The 24,388-nt window shown below is 34.6% G+C and overlaps 1 protein-coding gene across 5 annotated transcripts in view; it reads right to left on the reverse strand.

The window, feature by feature from the left end:
* Positions 1–24,388, reverse strand: part of CD36 (CD36 molecule (CD36 blood group)) — a 76,769-nt gene that overhangs the window by 15,029 nt on the left and 37,352 nt on the right. For 3 of the 5 annotated variants that reach the window (XM_040472812.1, XM_040472811.1, XM_040472810.1), the window contains exons 2-6: positions 15,818–15,911; positions 15,127–15,332; positions 5,340–5,500; positions 799–946; positions 184–363 (exon numbers count right to left, since the gene is read on the reverse strand). In XM_040472812.1, the coding sequence (XP_040328746.1) occupies positions 184–363; positions 799–946; positions 5,340–5,500; positions 15,127–15,246 (609 nt within the window). In that variant the 5' untranslated portion in view covers positions 15,247–15,332; positions 15,818–15,911. Of the gene's footprint in view, positions 1–183; positions 364–798; positions 947–5,339; positions 5,501–15,126; positions 15,333–15,647; positions 15,771–15,817; positions 15,912–23,689; positions 23,818–24,388 lie in introns of those variants that run through there. The other 2 variants (XM_040472809.1, XM_040472813.1) reach the window with 2 other exon arrangements.

Here is a 24,388-nt window from a genome sequence, read left to right on the forward strand (position 1 = left end):
GAGACTTTAAAAAATTAGAATAACCTCAAGATAAATAAATAATAAAAATAATAAAATAAAAATTAGAATATCTACTCCCAGATCAGAAATCATGTGAACACACTAAGTTGTAAAATTATAAATTGACAATGTCATTATATTTATCTAAGATATAAAAAATCAACATTCACATTTGGTACTCACAGGAAAAAACACACCAACTGTCGTGGAAATAGGATATGGAACCAAACTCAAGAACGGATCTTTATAGCCCCACAAGAGCTCTTTCACAGTTCTTTTTTGAAACATGGAAGATTTTGACTTTTTGATAAGTGAATTGAGTACCACTTGAACAAATGCATTTGGGTAGAGATGGGGTGCAGCCTATAAAAAAAAATCACTGAGACATCAATTTTAGTATCATATTTTTAACACATAGATGGATTTAATACGAGTCTTAAGTTTAATAGAAACAAATCTAACCTTATCTTTAAAATTACTGCTCAATCTTGCCAGGACAAAAAGTGCAATTTATCTAATCCCTAGATGACTACATTTCTCTGCCTCAGTGCCAGTCACAAGGAGACATTTAAAATTCAATCCTATTTTTTTTAATGATAAAGTAGTCTTCCAATTCAGTTGTTATGATTTTGTCATTTTTCCAAATGATGCTAAATCCATTCAAAATAATGACATAGGAACATATTTTTATTAAAATGACAAAATGAAGAATATCTGATGAGAGTTCTAATCATACGATCCACTACAGTGGATCCTAGAGTATTTCAAAACCAGTACTTTTGTTGTTTGTCTACTTACTGCTACAGCCAGATTGAGAACAGTCCAAGTGTCATTCTCTGTTCCAGCTGATAGTGAAGGCTCGAAGATGGCCTCATTGGGCTGAAGAAAAGAGACTGTGTGGTTCTCAGGATCATGGGTTATATTTTTTTTGGCTAGATAACGAACTCTGAAAACCAGAAGTAAATAAAATTCAAAATAATTGTCTCAAGTGAACAGGTCTCAAATGCCATCCATTCACGTAACAAATAATTTTTGAGTATATAGAATACGTCACAAGTGATGCCAACCAATTGGTTTAAAATGACAAGTAAGCCAATGCGGGGTCTTTAGTGTATTAGAGGTGATCCCAAATCTTCACAACATAGAAGAAGTAACATGTGTCATTATGAGAGCTTATGCAGAGTCCAGGGGGAAACCCAGAACAAATATAAATCCAGGTTTGGGACTGTCATAGTGGGAGTAATGATAGCCATTTTGGTAGCAATTCCACCCAGGTGGTCTGAATGACAAACAGAAGTTTAGGTGGAATGGGGTAAAAAGACCCATGGTGTATTGTTAGAAACACAAATTGTTGAATTTGGATGGATTGCAAGGTGAGAATAAGGAGTATTATGGGAAATAGAGCCACAGAAGTAAGCAAGATCTCAAGCATAAAAGAGTTGCATCCTATCCTCAAATGTTTGGCCTTGATCCTGAGGGTAAGGAGGAGACAGTTAGGTTTCAGTAGTGGAATATTAAGAGTACATTTTCTTAAATGAGAAAGAATGTTCTAAGTACATAGCGTATTCAGCACTGGCTTTTCCATATTTTCTAGTACTTTAATGAGAATGAAAGATAACTAATGGAATATAATTTCCATTTTACAGGTCAATTCCCCTCACCATTCCTGCTGTATATTAAATACTTATTAGTTCTAAGCTCCTGGCTGTAAAATCTCTAGGCTTATAAGTACCAAGTACCTTTTAGGAACATGGGGATGGGTGAATGAATAATCTTCATTATTATGAAGAAAAATCTTTTCCAAATACAAGATGTTTATTGGGACAAAATGAGGTATATATCATTCATTTCACTATCATATATGTGAATGTCCATACATGAGATGAATAGATAGCTAAAGTAAAGACTGAAAACCCATGTACAAGGAACAACATTTCACTCCGGTGTAATAAAGTTGTAAATTCCTGTAGGGTAGGGATTATGAGTGTTTTGTATCCACAGGCAGAGTGCCTGGCACATATTGAGTTCATGATAAATAATTTTTTGCATGAATAAACAAATTAGTTAATGGCTCACATTCTTTTAAAAGAGTTCACAGTACTATAGAAAATTTATTTTTAATATAATGTCATCAAAGCTTTATTATTTATTCTTCTTGAAGTACTGTAGACATACCAGGAATATACAAATATGAAAGAGCACCCAAGACAGTCTGTTACTAGTCAACTTCTAGTTTTTCTTATATAATTGTATTTTAAATTATATAACCTACTATTAGCATTTAAAATTGAAGTACTTTAATTTTTAGCAAAATTTATGCATGTAAAATAATTGAAACAATAGCAAAATGTTACCCAGATTCCAATTTACTTAAGTTGTACTTACAACATTATACCAGTAGATGGCACTAAGAGAAAAATCTTTTAACTGAGGCCTGTGTTTAGAAAATACTTTTAGAAGCAGAACATAATCGCTCAATTCTTTTGTTTAAAAATTAAAATGTACACAGATTTTGGAAAGTGTTGGCTAATGAGGTAAAAGGGAGAAATTTGCCTTAGACTTTGCCCCAAATTGCTTTTTTTGTACTCCTGCCAAAGCCAAGTAACTTAAAAAAATAAAAGATGAGGGGTGCCTGAGCAGCTCAGTCAGTTAAGCCTCTGACTTAGGCTCAGGTCATGATTTCGTAGTTCATGAAGCCCCATGTCGTCGGGCTCTGTGCTGACAGCTCAGAGTCTGGAGCCTGCTTCAGATTATGTGTCTCCCTCTCTCTCTCTGCCCCTCCTCCACTCACAGTCTCTCTCTCTCTCAAGATTAAATAAACATTAAAATTTTTTTTAAATAAAAGATTAATGTTGGACCTGAGAATATTCTCAAGGAATTAATGAGTCTTCATAGAGACCACGTAATTTACAATATGTATAATTAAGATCTCAATCCAGGCAATTTCATGCTTTGACCAATGCTGTACCTTGTCAAAATTTCAGTGAACTCATTTAACAGACATCAGCCAAATAAGCTGTGGTTGTGTTTGAAGAGGGACATCCTCCTACACTTCCAATTTCAAATGTATTCAGGGTATAATTTATAGGGAGGCAGGTTCAGTAAAACTTATTAGCTGTTAGGAAGAGTATGAAATTATTAACTTTTTCTGAAAGGTAATCAATTATTTTCTTATTATTTAAGGTATCCAAACAGACACTAATGACTCCATTTTGGTGACATCTTAAGATGAACCCTAGTTTAGAATTCCCTTTAACATTGTTATATAAATGGGATTTATTGTTTATAAACTTTAGCTGCAAATCCCACTTCCCTAATTCAACCTTCCCCTCATTGCTTCTCCAAGTAAATCTAAACTAACCCTTTTGTCCCTTAGAGAGATAGGTTAAAGTCTCTAAAAAGTAACTATGTATTAGCTCTCTAGGGCTAGATTCAGTATTGTTTGTTTCTACATATCTCAAGGAATATCTTTAAAAATAAAAAAAAATACCCCTGCAAAATAAAAGTGAAAGAGTTCTCAAATTCTAACAACTATTCAGTTTCCTCACACGCATGCAGTTCAGTCAAGTTATAATTTTTTAAACAATTTTTCTTAGATTATTATTTCTTAACAATTTTTTGGAGTAAGATACTCGCATAGGCTTTTTTTTTTTTTTTTTTTAAGTTTACTTGTTTATTTTGAAAGAGAGAGCACAAGCAGGGGAGGAGCAGAGGGAGAGGGAGAGAGCAAGAATCCCAAGCAGGCTCCGTGCTCTGTGTTAAGCCGATAACTGGGTTTGATTGCATGACTCAGAGATCATGACCTGAGCCATGAAGCCATGATCAAGAATCAAACACTTAACAAACTGAGCCACCCATGCACACCTCATATAAGTTTTTGATAATAACATGGTAACTTTAAGACCATGAAAAAAACATTTTCCATTTTTTTTTTTTTTTAACAATGAAAACCAAGTGTTCTTCAACAGTACTGTGAATAGTCAGAGACATATGCACAGAGACAGGAGACTTGGGGACAATTACTAGGACAGAAAAGGCACCAAGGCCCTCTGTAGCTTATATATCACATACTATGGCAGCAGCCACTACCTTCACAACTACTGTTATTTTATTATATTTTGTGTGTGAGTAGTCAATCTAAAAATATATTAATGCATGGAAAAGAAACTATATAGACTATCTAAAACAGATATTAAAACTATGAATTATATGAAATCATAATAAATATGTAATTTTGTGATAAGAACTGATCAAAGTAAGTAACCAGTTGTAATTATCCTTGGGGGGAAAATCACACATTTGTATAACAAATGATACAGCAGGACTTAATGGTGTTCCCACATGGATATCATAAATCTAATCCTTGGTTACAGTTAGTGCTTTTAGCACCTCAGTCCCCCCTTGTGTTACTTCGATAGTTGGAGAAAACACATAGTATATAATTTAAATAAGAAATAAAAATACATACAAAAATCTAGGAGGTACCATCTCTTAGGTCTGTGTAAACATAAACAATCACTTCATATCCCTTGGTGTCAGTTTTTTAGTATATAAAATGAAAAGTCCTAGCTAATCATTCCCCTCTAGTTCTAATACCCGAACATTCTATTTAGAATTGTGTTAAACTATTAGGGTATATAAGAGAAAGGCATAGCATTTTGGTCTCAGTTCTGGAAAAAATATAAGAATGAAGCCACTGAATCAATATAAACACCCATATGACTTGGAAATTAGTTTCTAGAAATCCTTAGCAGGTACTGCGGTTACATAAAATCAGTTTAATGCTATGGTTCTCAAAATTGAGTAAGTACTGGAATCACCCAGAGGATTTGTAAAACTCATTGCTGGGCTCCAACCCAAGAGTCTCTGATTCATTTGATCTGGGAAAATCTGTAGATTCTCAGAATTTGTGTTTCTACCAAGTTCCCAGGTGAGGCTGTTGCTGTTGGGTTGGGAACCACACTTTGAGAATAACTGATAAAATGTATGCAATTTTAGGATCTTAAAATATTCTGGTTCTTAAAATTCTGATAAGATTTTTTCTATTATGCATGCATATGTCAGAGTTGTTGAGAATATATGTCATAAGTGTAAAACACCGTGACTTCTTAAATGTAGGGTGGTTATCTGATACTGCTAAATTTATAATAAAATCTGTATTTCTTATAATCATTAAATCCTTAAATCAGGATTCCATATAGGCAGAAACAAAATATTTCATGATATTTTACTGGGAAACAGGAAGAAGTACATCTGAAAACAATGGCATTTTTCAAGTGAAAGTTTTTCAGAAATATGTATGGTCAAGGAAAGAATGCCACTTATTTGTGAGGACTCACCTGTACGTGTAAGGACCTCTTTGTTTAACTTTAATTTTGCTGCTGTTAGCTACCACTTCCTGTGGGTTTTGCACATCATAGATCCAAAACTGTCTGTAAACTTCTGTGCCTGTTTTAACCCAATTTTGATAAGCAATGGTACCTTCCTCGAGTACAACCTCCTATGAAAAAGAAAACAAGTTTGGGTTATTTCTCTGTAGTAAATATGGGCACCTCTGGGAGTTTATAACTTTGTTAGCCAAGGCAAGGACTAAGCTCAAATACCTTCTTCATGAGAACCTTGCCACACAGTTGCAACAGAAATGTTTTCAAAAAATTACTATAGCAACCTTTTTTTGTCAACCTTTTACAAAGGGAATCAGGGTATAATATTGCAGACATGGCTGTTGATGTAAGGCCAACCATTGGCAAGCTTTAGAGTGACCCTATATTGCAACAGTTATAACTTATTAAGCAAATTTTATTAAACCTAACAAAGTTCCTACCAGGTTGAACATTAACTTCTCTGCTGTCCTCAGATTGATGAGACAAAACAGAAAAAAGAGAGAAAAATCTGGTGGTATTGAAAGCTTTAACTTTTCTTCAAAAGTTGGACACTTCAGAAGATGATCACTTAACATTTATTAAATTTAAAAAAAATTTCTTGGTGAAAAACACAAATTTGACTTCTTCTCTTCAAAATCCTTCTCAATCCCTAACTTAGTATATATGTGACAACTAAATAAGACATGTTTCCAGAAGCTACAACAGTCTAATGTTATTATTAAAGTTATTACTTACACAATAAAAGGATGAAATGAGGAGATTATCCTATTATTATTTTGTGGAATTCGTTAAAAATCACCAATGCGCCATGTAGTTAAGGTAAACAAGTGGGAAAAAATGTCAATGAGGTAATCACAAAACCTCATGTTAGAAACGTGTTCCCTTGCTTTAGATGCTGTGGAACTGGATGGAAAGTCACCAAACCACTCAGGGTCAGTATCATTATCTATAAAAGAGGTGGTTATAGATGATCTCCCAGTTTCCTTCCCTGGCTTTCACTCTCTTAGCCCAAAGTCTATAAGGCTATAGTAACTAGAGCAAACAAAGGTGATTTGGTAGCAGGCAGTATTCCCAATTAAGCACCTTGGGAAGAATGCCTAGAATGGAAAGCTCTACCTTTGTGCTTGAGGAAGAGGAAGAAAAGTATTTCACAGAAAATGAATCCCAACAGATCTATGAATACAGGAACAATCTGATCTATTTGTTTCCTTCACCTGGAAGCATCAATTCATAGAATGATGACTCAGGAAAGGACATTGAACAATATCATATTTTCTAGGAGAGAACACTGAGGCTCTGAGGAACCAGGTGGTTGGCCCATGGGTAACCCAGGCAAATAGCAGAACTGTGATGAAAATCCTAGTCTCTGACTCTTAGACTAGTCCTCTTTCATACCATGCTATTACAGTCTTTTAGTTTTCCTGTCACCTCTGCACCTAGTTGGTAGAAGTAAGATTAAGTTTCATATCTCCAGGATATGTTACTTATTGCTTAATCCAGAGAATAAGGAAATTCCTTAGAGATGAACAGGGAACCAAGCTGAAATGCTATTACAAAATCCTGTGCTGTTGCAATGCATTTTCACTGGGTTCACTGTTGTGCTCATGTTGATGTTAGACCATTAGTTTTTATGACCAACTGTCCTTGAAAAACTTTTTATTAGTTCCCCAAAAGTCTTATTTCCAATAGTAACAAGCTCCATATTAAGACAGAGTTACATGCAGATCAAGCATGTAAATATGTTTGATGAGATCGTTGAAGCTGAAAGTTATGTTAATTTACCAATTTCAAGAGATTTTATGAGGGGAAGATACAGACGAACTTACACATTACTACCTTTGCACTATACAAATCTTAAGGACAATGCAATATCAATTATTTATCATACACCTCTTAAGGCACACATTTTACATTAGTTCTTAATGAAAGAAACTCAATAAATGTTTATAGAATTGAAAAGGAACAGTGATGGAAGATACTTGGCAGGGCAGAAAACCTCCCTAACTCTAATGTGTGTGCATTTAACATCAAAAGACTAGAAGTGCATCATGCCTTTCTTCTAAAGGCCAGGAATCACTTTGCCTTATTTGTTGATCTGGAGATATTTTTTAAATGGCAAAGATGAAACGCAAAAAGTTGAAATGAATGCATTGAATTATTAGCTGTTAGAGTTAGGGTCATTTAACCCCATCTCTATTTATTCAGAGGTAGAAATGAGTCCTAAGAAAAACAGATGATGAGTCAATGTTATAGGACAACTTTGTAGCAGGTAATGGAGAAATCAGGTCTTTGTACTCCAATCTTGCATAGTTTCATAATGCCATCGTTTGTTCAGAGCCAAAGAGAAAAACATTGAAGTGGTGAAAATAGGAATGCATTTCTTCTGATCCTAAGACTACTCTATGTATTAGAAAACTGGGTAGCCACTCCTTGAGTACCAAGACTAAATCAAGGTTCCCTTAATTTTAAAAGGAGCAAAGGATTTTACATCACTTGTGAATTTAAAAGGCCTTGAAGTTAAGTTGAATTTGCACTATCTAGCCAATCTTGCAAACCTTTCACTAAGTTAGAAGTACAAAGCTGATAAATGAGCACATGAAAAAACAATATAATTCAAAATCCTCTCATTTGCCTGATGTCTACATCAGTATCTGTCCCTGACTTTAAGCATGTAGACTAGTCCCAGTGCTGGCTAGATTCCAAAGTAATGACACTCTTATGGCATGGTCTCCAGTTGGGTTGAAAACTATTGACCTTTGAAACTTCTATTTTGTTACATTAATGTGAAAGCAGAAGTTTGGAATAGTAGTATCTTCTACTTTGTTACATACTCACTAGATTATTGCTTTTGCAGGAAAACAGTGCCCATCACCACCACTGGCAACTTTAGGGTAATTATTAAAATGTCCTTGATAACTTCCCATGGGTGGAGTAGATAGAGTATCAATGTGGAAAATATGTTGTCCCATTTCTCAAGGATCTTGTAAAGTACTAATAGACAGGATCATGTGTAGCAGATTTTAACCTATGAGTTACATTTCCTTATTCTATCCCTACCCTGAACATATAGAGTGGCTTCTTCCCTCCGGGTACAGAGTAAAGTGTTTAAGAATGACACTAGATCCTATGGGTTTAATCCCCAGTTGGGTGCCATGGTAACCATTAAACTTGGGCAGGTTATTTAATTTTTTTATACCTCAGTTTCCTCATTTGTAAAATAGGGATAATAATATTAGGTTGAACCACATGAGATTAGTATTTTGAAACTCAACATGAGTTGAATATGGTTTAATTGAATATATAGCCTCCTAGCTTCTTATAGAGATTAATAAATGTGAGCACTTAGAACAACAGTGTTAGCACAGAGCTAGCATTCAGTGAATGTTGGCTATTATACAAATCCTATCTACTCTTTGGAGGAAGAACTCTAATATTTACTCTCCAGAGTAAATGGAGATGTCTAACCCAGTCATGTGGCAATAACTCATGTAGTATACGGTGACACTTCTTTTTCTTTAAATGATTTAATCATTTTTACATTTATTTTCACTGCAGTGACATCAAAACTTCCTTAAAATGTTCTGCACTGTGTTTCTTCATATTGAAAAGAGTCTTCAGCCTTTCCAGTTACTACCACAATTTGTTCTGGTTAGGACCAGTTACAAACCATTTCCCCACATTCAAAAAAGTTTGTATTACGTACACGGGCATATGTGTGCATGCATGCTTGCGTGTGCATGCTCACAGAGACTGAATTACAATATTAGTGGCAGCTGTGCTGAGAGTCAAACAATGACTTCAGTCTCAGATTATCAAGTCATCAGTTAAAACACCAATTTGGGGAAACTGATTGGATTTAATGTTTCTGAAACCCAGGCCATTAGCCTCCAAAATTTATGTAAGAACTTAATATGGGAGATTCTGCATTTGGCTTGAGTAGTAAATTATGTTGATATGTCAATAAAAATTGGGCTGGGGAAAAATTACATATGCTTACCTGCTATTTCTTGAAACCCTTTTTAAGTAATTTTATTATTGCAATTAAAATGCTAGTGTAGGGGCGCCTGGGTGGCGCAGTCGGTTAAGCGTCCGACTTCAGCCAGGTCATGATCTCGCGGTCCGTGAGTTCGAGCCCCGCGTCGGGCTCTGGGCTGATGGCTCGGAGCCTGGAGCCTGTTTCCGATTCTGTGTCTCCCTCTCTCTCTGCCCCTCCCCTGTTCATGCTCTGTCTCTCTCTGTCTCCAAAATAAATAAATGTTGAAAAAAAATTTTTTTAAAAAAAATAAAATGCTAGTGTATGTAGTGTTTAATTAATTTTTATGCCTCTATTTTAATTTAAAATTTACTTTGGACTGTTTCATGTTCATGCTTATGTTCTCATATATTATCATTAGCATAATTTATACAAATTATTTTTTCATATCTGGAAATACAATAAGCACATATTATTGAAGCAATATAAATGTTAATTTATATTATTAAAATATGGACTATTGAGTCCAATATTGGCTATTTTAATAAACAATTATTTCAACTTATTTTATCTGAAAGCATGTCTTACAAGTTACTAAAGGATTATTCTTTTCAAGAAGTGTGCAAAGAAATGATGTATAATTTAACATTAGTCTTTAGGAGGAAAGAAAGAGCTTTAATTTCCTTCTTGGTGTTCTATTCTTAATATCATAGGGAAATTAAAATTTATTTAAAATTACTACTGTTATACAATATTCATTAAACATTCATCAAGTAATATTAACAGTGTCAAGTGATAAATTATCTTTTATAAATGGTGGCAGGACTTTGACCTTCTTCCAAAGTGCTGTGCCAGTATCTATATTTGCGGAAGCTAATGCCACTGACTTTGCTTATCTACATAAGGTTGCATAAATCTGTTGGCTCCACTCTTATCTGTTAGGAATCATAGTCAAAAGTACTGGTAAGAAAGTTCTCAGCTGTAATCCATAAAAAGCATGAAGTCCCTAGAAAACATCCCTTAAAAATTAAGAGTAAAATGAATGCATGTGTATATGTATAGATGTGTATATATACATCTGTATATATGTACACACTATACACACATTTTATATATGTATATTTTTAATGTTTATTTATTGTTAATAAATATTGTTATTTATTGTTAATGTTGTTTATATATATATATAATATATATATATATATGAAAGAAATAAATTTTCTGGACTATTTTAGACCATTTTAAATGCCAGTTTCAGGGTGCTATCTCTTTTAGAACTGGAAGATATCATAGAGTCCCAGCTTTGCTTTATGAATGAGATAACTATGGGATGATTTTCTGATCTTTTTTTTTAATTAAGCAACTTAATAGTTTTAAAAGGTGCTTGTATATAGGTAATAACTTTCCCAATTTGCTGTTAGTCAATTAAATGAAGAAAGTAATCTTCAGTGAGTTTCAGTGGCAAAAACTGACTGGTCCTAAAATTATTCTTTATTTGTAAAATAACAGCTTTACCCCAAATGATTTGGCTCTTTGGGTTTACACATAATTCAGAGATTTGACTCCAACTGTATTTCAAACAGATATATATTCCAAAATTACTTTTAGAACAGTTTTGTAAACTAAAGAAAAAAGAAATACCCTGTATAAAGAAATAACAAATCCCAGCATCTTTATAGGACTAAAGTTGATAAGATCAACATGACTATATGGAAATCTGAGAGCAAAACCAGGCTTAGTTTTAAATGTATCACAGATTCTGACCATTGGAGAGGTTCTGGTGATTAGTTTTAGGCTATAGATATGTGGCAGGCATTCAATATAAACTATCATTTAATATTTTTGGAAACTCATTCTTCCTTAAATCTGTTTTGTGCCTCTTCCTCCTTCTGGGGTCTAGATCCATACCATCCCCTTTTGTCTTGTACAAGATTGCACAGATAACTCTTATTTCAAAAACAAGAAGAGAAAGCACTCTATTTCTTTGTTGCATACCTCTCTTTATTACCCTACCCTACTGAATTTATATTTTCAAGAACATTAGTAACCATGTCCTAATCATTATTTCCTGAATTTCCATCTGCCTCAGAGCATTTTCTCTTTCTTTGAGCACTAGCCTTATATTAACCTCCAAAGTAATTACACTCTTCTGTTTTTATTTCTTCATTCATAAAATCATTTTTTTTGTTTTTATACCTCTGAATTATGTATAAAACCTATAGTAATCTCTCTGCTTTTTTTTTGTCTTGACGTTCAAGCCATCTAGATAGCAAATAGATTGTTTAGTTTTATCTGTAATCTCTAGATCAATGATCAAACCAATCTGACTACTGACCATTGAAATACTGATGCTCACGTCAAAACACTCATAAAACCTCTTAAGATATACATCTCTCCCAATAATTCAACTGGACATCTTGAAGTATTTTTACCATCCCTCCTAATTTAGTTCCATATCCAAACTGCCATTACGCTCCATCACCCATTTTTTTCTATGTACTCCACCACACTAGCCCAGAGTGCCTTTGTTACATAATGTGCAGATTGTGCAAAGATTTTCCTAAAGGGGAATCTTAAATTCTCCTTGAAAATGGCCATGTCCTGCATAGTTTTTCTTTGTTTTCCTGTTTTTTGTTTAAACTCTTTTTTTTAATGTTTATTTATTTTGAGAGAGAGAGAGCAAGTGTGTGAGTGGGGAAGGTCAGAGAAAGAGTAAGAGAGAGGATCCCAAGCTGGCTTTGCACTGTTAGTGTAGAACCCAATGTGGGGCTCAAACTCCTGAACCGTGAGATGATGATCAGAGTTGAAACCACAAGTTGGATGCTTAACCGACTGAGCCACCCACGTGCCCCCTGTTCTCCTGTTTTTGGTCTCTCCAACTCTTTTTATTGTAGGATCATACTGCACAAGACTGTGTATCGTCTAGTCTCTGCCTTCAGATTGTCTAGGTTTGGGAACTGACTCCTTTTGGCCACATGAGTTGGCAAGTAGATTTAAGGTCTTGTGACTAAAGTGGGTACAATAAGAGGATCTCATAGATATCTGCAAAGATTAAATGAATTAGTATATATGAAGCTCTTCACAGCACTAAATAAATGGAAGCCATGTGATATGAATCGTTAAATGCAGGTTTTGTTATCTCTTACACCTACCAGGAAAGATCCACCAACCACTACTGCCTGTCACATGGCCAATTAAATATTCTTCTTCCTGATGTTCAAAGCTTCATATATTTTACCCCATGTTGTTTTTCTAATCATCTCTTTTGTAGATCCCATATTCTGGGCACATTTGATATGTTCTTCCTTCCCTTTTTACAGCACTTAGTTGCATTTCACACCTTTTCCTATAATATTCTTCAGCCCTCTGATGAACTTCCAAAATCTTATCCTTTTTGAAAATCCAACAGTTTCACGTTTTGGAAGTGATCAAATGTTTTGAGACTTCTCTTTCTAAATAGCAAATTCCCATATAATACCCTAGTTTCATGGTTCTTTATGTTTTGGTATACTATGCTTTCCCCTGGTTAAATTTTATATTTGTTGAAGTAAAAAAATTATTTTACTCTCTGTCACTATATAAAAGTAAATTTTTTGACATCTCAAAACTCTTATTTCCTCATGAACAACTATTATGAAGTTAGAGATATACATTAGACAGTTAAAATAGATGTTAGCTCTTTGCACATGATTGAACAGAAAAACTATCTGTACTAATACTGTTGAATGAAGAAGAAAAAGATAAGTGAACAATATTCAACTACTGGACACCATCTGTGTGTTGGAAAAAAACAGCCTAAAATGCTGTGTAGTGGGAGATTATTGGGAATTTCCATTCTGGAGACTTTTCCAGAAGATAAATTATAGCCTGAGTGTTAGTACAGATAATGTATCTGTTCTTTCTCCACAGAAGGCCCAGAAGGGAAGCAGAATTTATAGAATAGGAAGAGTGCTGTGCAATGGAGCTCCAACTCACATGGTTACATAAGCCCCACCTCACCAGCATCTGCCTGTCTCTGTTGAACTGTATCATGAATAATAGCAAGAAAACTGGACATTCCAAGGGAGGGGATGACATTCAATTTCTATCTATATTTATATTTATGTATATATAAATAATATATAAACATATAATAAACATATATAATATATAAATCTATATTATTTATATATATTATATGTATAAATATATATGTATATATATATGTATGTATGTGTGTGTGTATATATATATAGATAGATATCTGTATGCATCTTCTCCCTTTATCTGGCTTCTCAACCCAAGCACAGCCCCCCACATCCTGCCTGGAGTTTTCCTGTAAACTGAAGGTATGTGGACCCATGTCATCTCTGTCAAATGCTAAGCAAGTAGAGCTGGGGAGAGGCAGAGGGGGGTGGGGCAGAGGATCAAAAGCAGTCTCGGAGCTGACAGCAGAGAGCCTGACGTGGGGCTCAAACTCATGAACTATGAGATCATGACCTGAGCCAAAGACAGTCGCCTAACCAACTGAGCCACCCAGGTGCCCCTACAATATATTTTTAAAGTTAAATGCATGGGGTTGAAGATTTACAATCTGTTAGTGAAAGATAAAAATGCTTATGTTATTATTGAGTAAATACATATATATGTGTATGTATGTGTATATATATATATATATATATATATATATATGTGTGTGTGTGTGTGTGTGTGTGTGTGTGTGTGTGTCTATTAATGTCTTAGTATCAAAGATAGGACAATAGGATGTTATTGAGGTAATGGTTCCTATCTATCTGTTGATCTATCTATCTATCTATCTATCTATCTGTCTATCTGTCTCTGCCAGGGCATTGACATCTAAGCAGGCTGATAGCTGAGGCCAGCACTCAGATAGGTTTTACTTGGGTAGGATTATGTGTAAAAAACCTGAGCATACTAGCCCTGGGGCAGGATACACACTCTCAAAGTTCACAGTTATCCCTGTTCTTATGTTATCTTGTTCTTGGAATGTTCTTAGAAGCGTCACTTTTTTCTTTTTTCTTTTTTTTTTTTAAACCCTGTCTTCAAACTCCTGAAGCTGATTCAATTTGCCACCCACTGATTTAGGACTTCAGCAAATCTGCTTCTTATTCTAGTCTTCCTACTCTCTCTCAGTTCAAGTCAGTGAGTGTGAAGCACAATAGAAGGAAGGAAAGTGGAAGATGAACTCTACTTTGTTGTGCAAAGCCTGGCTATTGAACCACTCTAGTTTTTGTTAAAACTACAGTCAACTCATTTCATTTATGCTGACATTTGTCCTACATAACATTTCCGGAAGTATTTTGGCAGAATCAGTATAAATGTTTATAAATAGGAATGTTTATAAAACAATATTATGTTATTACATATATTAGAAAAAGCAACAGTTTACCAAATAAAAAAATTATACCAGCTTTACCAAAGATTCCTGTTTCATTATTAAACACAATTTTAAATTCATATATAATACACAAAATACACATACTTATTTCTCGTTCAAAAGCTCATCAATATAGTCCTTAGGCACAATGAAAAACAATTATTTCTACTAACTTGTACACTTCTAAACACCTTTGATGAGAATTTGGATATTATACTTAAGATAGTGATGCATTCATGTTAAAAGTACATTATGCTTTTAACATTTCTCAACTGTGTGAAGTTGTAATGGCTCATAATCACCTTTGTATTAAAGATACAAAGTTGCCAGTTACCACGAAATAAAAATGACAAGAAATGAATGACAAGAAGTATCCTTTAGAATACTTGTACCTTTTTGATTGTCCTCTCAATAAGCATGTCTCCGACTGGCATCAGAATGCCTCCAAACACGGCCAGGACTGCACCAATGACAGCACCAGCGATGAGCCCACAGTTTCGGTCACAGCCCATTTTCTTAATCGGGGGAGAAATTAAGGTTCAGCACCTGCTTCTTTCAAACTCCCAGGTCTGATTAGGTGGTTTCCAGAGGTCTGGTCCTAGCATTAGAAAGAGATCATAAAACAGAAGCTTAAATATCAGTACAAGAAGATCAAAGTACAAAGAAAACACAACTGAACAAGCATTTAGCGGTTATGAATAAATAATTTTTGTTTGATGAAACTGACTTTCTAGGTTACGTCCTCTCCTTTCTTGCTTTTCATTATTTACCAGTGGAAGAAATAAAGAACATTGTCATATAGAGTATTTCTTTAAAATTCCCCTCTTTTAAAATTTTCTTCCTATGGATGATTAACACTGAAATCTTATCTAAGGAGAACTTGCTTACTGTACTTTCTCCCTCATCTACCTACCCTAAGCCCAGGACACTTAGATGCATCTTTGCTCTTTATCTGGCTTCTCCACTCAAGCACAGCCACCCACATCTTGCCTGGAGTTCTCCTGCAAACTGGAGGTATCCTGACCCATGTCTTCTCTGTCCAATGCTAATCAAGTATGGTAATAGACGGTGTCTTTACTATACCTTATTCACAAGTATACAGCAAGATACAAATTTTATAGGAAATCATCTGAGGAGTCTCAGAAAGAATTAATTCTTCTAATCATTTGTAAGCTATCTGTTAAAACAAAACAAAAAACAAAAAACAAAAAACATGGTTACATTGGGAAAATACATTGTCAGTAAATACCAGAATATTGTCTAATAACACCAAAATTATAATCACTATTAAAAAAAATCTTTCATGAATACTGAGCTCATGCTTGAATTTTTTTTATAGTGTTAAAAACAAATATTTTAAAGAATGTACTTTCAATTTCATTGTTAATAATTGGCTTTTGAATACACTAAAGGTGGGAAGAATTTAAAGAAGATACATAATGAATGTAAAGGATGTTTAATGATAGGCATTTCTTTGCTACTAGTCTCACAGGGTTTTTTTGTTTTTGTTTTATTTTTACATATGAAACTGCAACATTATTTATTTTGTCATCATGAACATTTGATTCACACCAATTCTGTTAAAATCAACTAATTTGTGCCAGTGTGTATTTCCACTAGTCAGTCTTATTTTTGATATCTTTCTATACAGTATGTGGCTATTTCATAAAGATTGAAAGAAAATGATTAATGAAATGAGTGGATTCTATTTTAACAAAGTTAATAAGAATTTATTACTTCTAGGATTTTAGAACACCTTCATATTTTGGTTGTAACAGTATTTTTTTAAATGGGGCTGACCTGACGTTGATAAAGAGCCAAAATGTGCTTTGTAGCTTGTAAACAAAAATTCCCTACTTTATTGCCCAAGGCCATGGAAAACATAAATGCCAACAGAATGGAGACTTAGATTAAAAAAAGAGAGTCACATGCCAATTATTACTGTCAACACTGTAAATGTAATAACAAAAATTCTACTTTGTTATGGTCTCAGATTTTCCCTCCACAGCTTTGTTCCAACAGAAGTGCCACTCTTAGGATATTCTTAGTACTTATTTCCACTGGAGGAACCGTTTAGTTTTTCAGGAATATTGCTTGCATAGCTAAGAAAATAAGGAAAATTAGACTTTTCCTGAATATTGTGAAGATAAATGTTACAGAGTTTTCCCAAGACAATTTTATTCATTTCTCTTTACCCTTTCTTATCTTTGTGGTCTCCCTTTACCCATGCCTTCTATCTAGGATACTTCCACTGTAAAGGAGGATAAACTGAATTCATTCACACCGAGGTTCTAGCAGCTAAGAAGTGTAAATACTATTAATATTACACGTTTTGGGGTTTTTTTTTCCCAATGTAAAAGGACCATCTATAAGCTGTCTAAACAAGTAATTTGGTTTTCCTATGGACTTCCATATCTCACTGAGCAAGTGGTGTTTGCTTTGTATTAATTGTTTGGAGATGGCGTGTGAGGAACAGCTTTCCTTGCCCTCTGAAATCATGTAACATGCTACCCATCTGGGTGGTCTGTATACTATGGACAAATAGTCATATCCAAGGGAGCCAATTAAGTAATCATTGGCTGAATCATCATTTCAGACACCATCCTCTATGTCTCATTTCCAAGTTATACCTAAAGTAGTAATCAAGACAGGGATCTAATAACGTAGTGTAGTTAAGACCGGTAGACTAGTAGATTAAACCAAAAATTGATGTGCTGCTACTCTCTTGCCAGATGACAATGGGCAAATCACTTCATCTTTTAGGACTTGAATTTCCTCATGTGTAAAATAAGATGCTAGGATGAGATCGGCAGTTTTTAATTTAAGTAGCTGAATCAGTTCTTCAGATTCTTACGTGGAAGACCAACAGGCAGAGTGACTGTGGAGTACAACAGTGGTGGCAACCCTGTGACCTTGATTCCCAGCCTGGTCTCCCTACTCCCACATGACATACTCCTTTCTTTGAGGAAGCTCTATGAGAATCTCTGTAGAAATCTATGGCTTTGCAAAGCCAATTAAAAATTGGGAAAGGAAATCCCCAGAGTCAAATTGCAGTTTTCTTTATATGGTATCATGAATCTATTTTTTTTAATGTTTTTAAATGTTCATTTTTGAGACAGAGACAGAGACAGAGAGAGAAAGAGAGAGAGACAGAGAGAGAGAATGAGCAGGGGGCAGGGGCAGAGAAAGAGACACAATCTGAATCTGGCTCCAGGCTCTAAGCTGTCAGCACAGAGCCCAACGCAGGACTCGAACTCCCACCAGATCATCACCTGAACCAAAGTCAGACCCTTAACCAACTGAGCTACCCAGGAGCCCCTCATGAATCTATTTTTAAAAAGCAACTGAGGGGCGCCTGGGTGGCGCAGTCGGTTGAGCGTCCGACTTCAGCCAGGTCACGATCTCGCGGTCCGTGAGTTCGAGCCCCGCGTCGGGCTCTGGGCTGATGGCTCGGAGCCTGGAGCCTGTTTCCGATTCTGTGTCTCCCTCTCTCTCTGCCCCTCCCCCGTTCATGCTCTGTCTCTCTCTGTCCCAAAAATAAATAAATGTTGAAAAAAAAATTTTTTTTAAATAAAAAATAAAAAGCAACTGAAGGGGCATCTAGGTGGCTCAGTTGGTTATGCATCTGACTCTTGATTTCGGCTCAGGTCATGATCTCATGGTTTGTGAGATCAAGACCCTCGTTGGGCCCTGCGCTGACAGCAAGGAGCGTGCTTGGGATTCTCACTCTCCCTCTGTCCCTTCTCCACTCATGCTTTCTCTTTTTCTCTCTAGCAAAATAAAAACGTAAAAGAAACAACTCAAGTATTAAATTTCCCTTTTGGAAAATTATTTTATGTTCTATATAAATATCACTAAAAAACTTCACTCCTATTAATGTCATTTGCAACTCTGACATATGGAAATAAAATGATTTAAAAATTACAATTCTATGGCTGCTAAAATATTTTGTGCATTTATCTGCCCTTTTCCAGATTAGGTGCCATAACCTAGTTGTGAATTGGACTTCTGCCAGAATTATTCTCCTTTATTCAAGTAGCCCATGTACTACAGAGGAAAGTTTCTGCAAGGGGCAAAGAGTCCCAAGAATGTCCACTGGAGGACTCAGGCAACAGCACATGTTGTCCAATACTTCCCTCTCTAAACCTGGAAACTCATGATTATGACTTCTGAGGACCCTGAGCCCCAGGCCTGTCAAGTAATGGTCATGCCTGGGTCCTACATAGGCTCTGTCTGCTTTAAACTTAAAACTGAAGTGATATAGTGTATCCATCCCACTGCTGTTGAGTCAAGCCCATCAGAAAAAAGAAGTATCCAGTAACTTATTCTGTTGATCATGCCGTTAGATAGTTATTGGAATAACACTGGTCTGGATGATATATAAACAAAGCTGTAAGTATTAATCTAACATCACTTCACACATGTACTAATAGTTTTGAGAGAGACTGCGTTTATGTACTTCTTTCAAATTTTTAACTGATTGACTCACTTTTGTTACTTTGTTGTAAGTTTCCAACTTTTTCCCCTAATAATATGGAAGATATGCGACATTAGTTGGGTTCATTATCCTTCAGTGCCTTGAAACTATGAGTAATGAAGGATTGTTATTAAACTCCTCCCTTAGCTTTATGCTTCATATTATTAAATTTAGTTTTATTCACCTGAGGCAAAGGAGGACCCAACACATTATGTAAGACACACGCTGACTACATAAGAGAAAAGTTCAGGTTACAGCACATTCACCAGTTTTTCCACCCATGTTTATCTTCAGGGGAAAAAAAAAGTGTCGTTTGTCCCCATTCTCCTCTCAAATTTGGCAAAGCTTGTAAATTTGTGTCTTGTGAACTTGGTTTTCTTAATAACAAATTCCTTACATATTAAAATAGTAATTTATTTCACTTGCTAATTTTGGATTGCATTTTATTATTTATTGTTATTTCTCCTTCATAGGAATAGACAAGACATCGAAATCTGCAATAATTTACTTCTTGTTTCAAGTAAATAAATTTAGAAAGCAAAGAATCATCACAGGTACAGTAAAGAAAAACCAATTGCTGAGACTTGTATAAAGCAGAGAAAAGAAAAAAAGGCATATTTTAAAATATCACTTATCACATACCTTTCTGGAGCCTAGAGGGAGATCAGCTGTATCCTATCAGTTTATAGATTATAAATCCTATTCCTTTTGTAGAATTTGTGAGTGTATTTTATTCCCTTGGGTTATCTTTGAAAGAAAGAAAAAAGGGTACTTTTTTTTCTTTACTTTTTTGTTGTCAAATCAGTGGAGTGTTTCCAGAATGAATTTATGAGCATTATGTCTTTCCATTATGTTGGAAACCTGGTGGTAGAAACTTGAGAGACTGAGCTGTAAGAAAGAAACCTTTCCAGTAAATAGGTCAGAAAATCAGAGAAAATTCTTAGAGAATCTGTAATTCTTCCCATGTGTGATTAAAGCTGTATTCCTTGGGAAACTCCACCCAGAAAAGGCATGACCCAGAGGTAAATTTTCTGGGATGTAAACTGCAAAACTTGAAAAAGCTTCAGATTACAAAAGTATTTGTACCATAAATGAATGCAGGGCCGGGATGACATTTTCTTACTCATGAGTGAGTATCTCAGATTTCTTATTCTATCCATGAACTTTCCCCCCACATTTTCTTAGAATTGAAAACCAGACCACACACTTCTGTTTTCAAGCACACACACATTACACTGTTCTTTTGATACACAGCCTTCTTTACCTAATAAATACAGTATCTGCCCACAGACCCCATTTTTGGAGTTTTGAGGGGTGATTAATTTAACAAGTTGTGTATCAATGATGAAAGTTAGCTTTCAGAATTAAATTCCTTTTCACTTTCTGGCCCTACACTGTAACTAGGTGTGTTTACAAAGCCATGGTTTCCTAGACATGAGTAAGATGCAGATTCAAATCCCAGCTATTTGTAATGGGTGTAAATCAGTAATTTAAATCTGGTTGCATTTCATCATGTGGAAACAGAAGGCCATTAGATCAGTTCTTTATGAACTTCTGTTTAGAGACAGAATTCTTTACATGAAATTCCAACATATAAGCAGAAAACCTCTTCTGATAAAAGGGAGCGGGAACTCTGTGGCCCTTTCCCCTTCATGTCACACTTCACTTGGGTTCTGAGTAATCCTCACAGAACTCAAGGGCTCTGCAGAAGACTCTTAAATAACTAGATGAGAAGTTCTCTCATATCTTTTCTTATTGAAGTTACCACAGTCCTTTTTTTATCATATTAGAATAGGTGTAGCTAAAAATACAGAATAGAAAAAAAAATTATAAACATCTATAATATGAAACAATAAGACACATCACTAAATTATACTTATAAAATGTTACAATTTAAAACTTGGTGGTAGTCTTAAAAAATTAAAGCAGTAAGTATATTGTACTTCATGTATCATACTAAGGATCCTTCTAGAAACAAGCCTGTCTTTTGGAGTACTTGATTACAGGGATTACTATAGGTTTGAAATGATTCTCTTTGATTCATGTTGGTTTAAATAAGATTGTCTAGAGCTCTTCTTGATCCTTGAACCTCAGACAGGAATGCTTTTTTTTTTCCCACCCCAAATTATAGTATAAACAGTAAGATAGCATGTGATCTACAATAGTTCAGATTTTGGAATTTGAAGTCAAGTGATTTAGGTTCAGTTTTGGGTCTTAATAGCATAGTTTCTCTGTGGCTTAATTTTCTCTAAAATGCTATATCACTCAACAGATAAGGTTGTAAGGGGTGCCTGGGTGGCTCAGTTGGTTAAGCGTCTGACTTCAGCTCAGGTCATGATCTCACAGTTGTGGGTTCGAGCCCCAAGTCGGGCTCTGCGCTGCCAGCTCAGAGCCTGGAGCCTGTTTCAGATTCCGTGTCTCCCTGTCTCTCTGCCCCTCCCCTGTTCATGCTCTGCCTCTGACTCAAAAATAAATAAACATTAAAAAAAACTTTTTTTTAAACAGATAAGGTTGTGAATGCCAAATAAAAGTAAATGATATTATAAAATTCTTATCATAGGAAATGTTATTTTGATATGTTATCATGAAATATTATTTTGAACAACCTTACTATTAAACAGTGTAGTGTTATTTCATATTGGTCAAATATTTTTTTTAGAAATCTAATAAATACGTATAGTTTACACGAATGATTATTTGCAAAACACATAGATTACAATAAAATCTGATGAAATTATTTATTATTTATGTATATAGGAACTTAGAGTATCACCCAAATGGAGAGGCATCTGCTAGCTTAGAAGATGCTATTTGTTGGGGCGCCTGGGTGGCGCAGTCGGTTAAGTGTCCGACTTCAGCCAGGTCACGATCTTGCGGTCCGTGAGTTCGAGCCCCGCGTCAGGTTCTGGGCTGATGGCTCAGAGCCTGGAGCCTGTTTCCGATTCTGTGTCTCCCTCTCTCTCTGACCCTCCCCCGTTCATGCTCTGTCTCTCTCTGTCCCAAAAATAAAAATAAACGTTGAAAAAAAAAAAAGATGCTATTTGAAACTTTTAGCCATAACTTGGGCCAGTGAACTAAAACAGCTTACAATTAAATCAAAATATAGTTACAGAATTCCTTCAGAAACAAAAAATCCACAAGATTCAAATGTGTTGGAGTAAACATGCCCAAACGTTTTCATAAAAAATAAGGGAGGCAATTAGAAATTCTAAAATTTCCAGTACATTCTGCCCACATATTTTCCAGTTGTAATTATGATATTCTTCCTGGGCTAACCTGTTAGCTGATGGTTGTGTATTTGATTCATCATTGTTTTGGTTTAATCGTGTTTCTAGTAAATAAAATTTTTCCTCATATTTTTTCTCATAAAACCCAATGGACCACTGGACGCTGAATAACGAAACTTTTAAAAATTTCATTTTGGTTGTTTTGTGAGCCAGTATTGAAAGCAATGTTTATTTTAGACCCAAAAGACGTTACTAACTTAAGACCACATAGAAGAGGACTGAAAAGTATGTGCAAACATTTTTAAAACATCATACACTGTGTTTCTTGGTGATTCTAGAAACTGTATAAGATTTACTCCAGAGAATTTATGCCATTTACAGTTATATATGAATTAACTTACTGTAATTAATTTGAAACTTGTAATTTTTCTAGAGTGATTTATCCTTTATTTAAACTTGGTATCAACATTCAAGGAAATAATTTGCTGAAATTTATAAGCTTCCTAAATAGTCAAAAGTATTAGTTTTGGTTTTTATTTTCTCACCAAATTTTATATAATTTATACTAATTAAATCTAGAATCATTACTTGCAATATAACTTACCATTCCCAGTAGCAATTATAGTATCTTTTTCATTAGAAAAAAATACCTAACAAGAACATATCCAAAATACATATTGTGTTTAACCATGTTACAAAGTCAGGTTCACGAAAACTTAATGCAATTCAGATAAAAATTTAAACACAGTAATGACTCTGAAAAGTAATTAGTTACTTTTCAGTAGTTAATTGCATACTGGAAAGCATATTGACATGAGTGGCAAATCATTTATAACTAATGTATTATATTTGTTTTATGATAATTTTTTATTATTAATTTAAAAATCAGGTATAAATAGCCTATGTGTACAATGAAAGTTTTACAATTTCAATTGGATTAAAACTCATTTTTAAATATTAAAAAGTAAAGGTTATAGCAGCCATAAGATTTTAAACATCAAAAATAAAATGTCATTGACCATTAGACAAGGTTTTAATATTTTTTAACATAAAATGTAGAAAGATTAGCAACTTGGAAAACAACACAAACCCAATTTTTAAATAATGACTTGGAAAAAAAAAAAACAAAACAGTTACAAGCTTTTTGTTGTTACTGTTTTACAACTTCTTAAGAGGGTTTATATAGTAGAGTCATCTATCATTTGGGACATAGAAATCTTTTCTGTTAAAAAAAGAAATCATATGACTTACCTTTAAAAAGGCTAAGAAGGATTTTTCAATCAAATGCTCAAACATTTGAACAGACGGTTCTTAGTAGGACCAAATGGTATTCTGCAGAAAAACCCTACACTGAAATCCTCATTACATAAAGTGTGTGAGTTTAAATATGCTTAAAAAAAAAAAATCCCATCCCAGTATGTGGTTTGTTGCCAGAGGAATTAGGAAAGAAAAAAAAAAAAACACACACACACACACACACATATCACACTACTGTTATGGCTTTTACTGGTCTATTTTTATGGTCTGGTGAGGACCCATTCCCTATATCTGAGATACTCAGCAGACTTTTTTTTTTGGCCATTCTCCCATCCAAGTAAGTCAGAGGCCAGAGAAACAAAAGGAACTGACTTGCTGCGCTGCCTCTATGTATTCTGTTTTACTGCACAATCATTATTCCAGATGACGAATAGGGTTCCAGGGGTGGAAACTATAAACTGGGAAGGATTAGCAGTATCACTTCTTTGTCATGACTTAGCTTACAAAACTTCATAATGTTGAATTAAAATGTAACTTGCTATACAGCATTAATTTGACGTGCATAAAGACTAAGAATTTTGAAAACAATTGGAGATACTATCAACAAAGATGACAAACCGACTTTAAAAAAGGAAATAGCATATTGTTTTAACTGGAAATTCTTAACTGTTCATCATTTTCTGTTAGTTTTAC

Source organism: Herpailurus yagouaroundi, unplaced genomic scaffold, assembly GCF_014898765.1.
Source record: "Herpailurus yagouaroundi ecotype Mexico unplaced genomic scaffold, PumYag 100, whole genome shotgun sequence".
In the NCBI taxonomy this organism is placed as follows: Eukaryota; Metazoa; Chordata; class Mammalia; order Carnivora; family Felidae; genus Herpailurus; species Herpailurus yagouaroundi.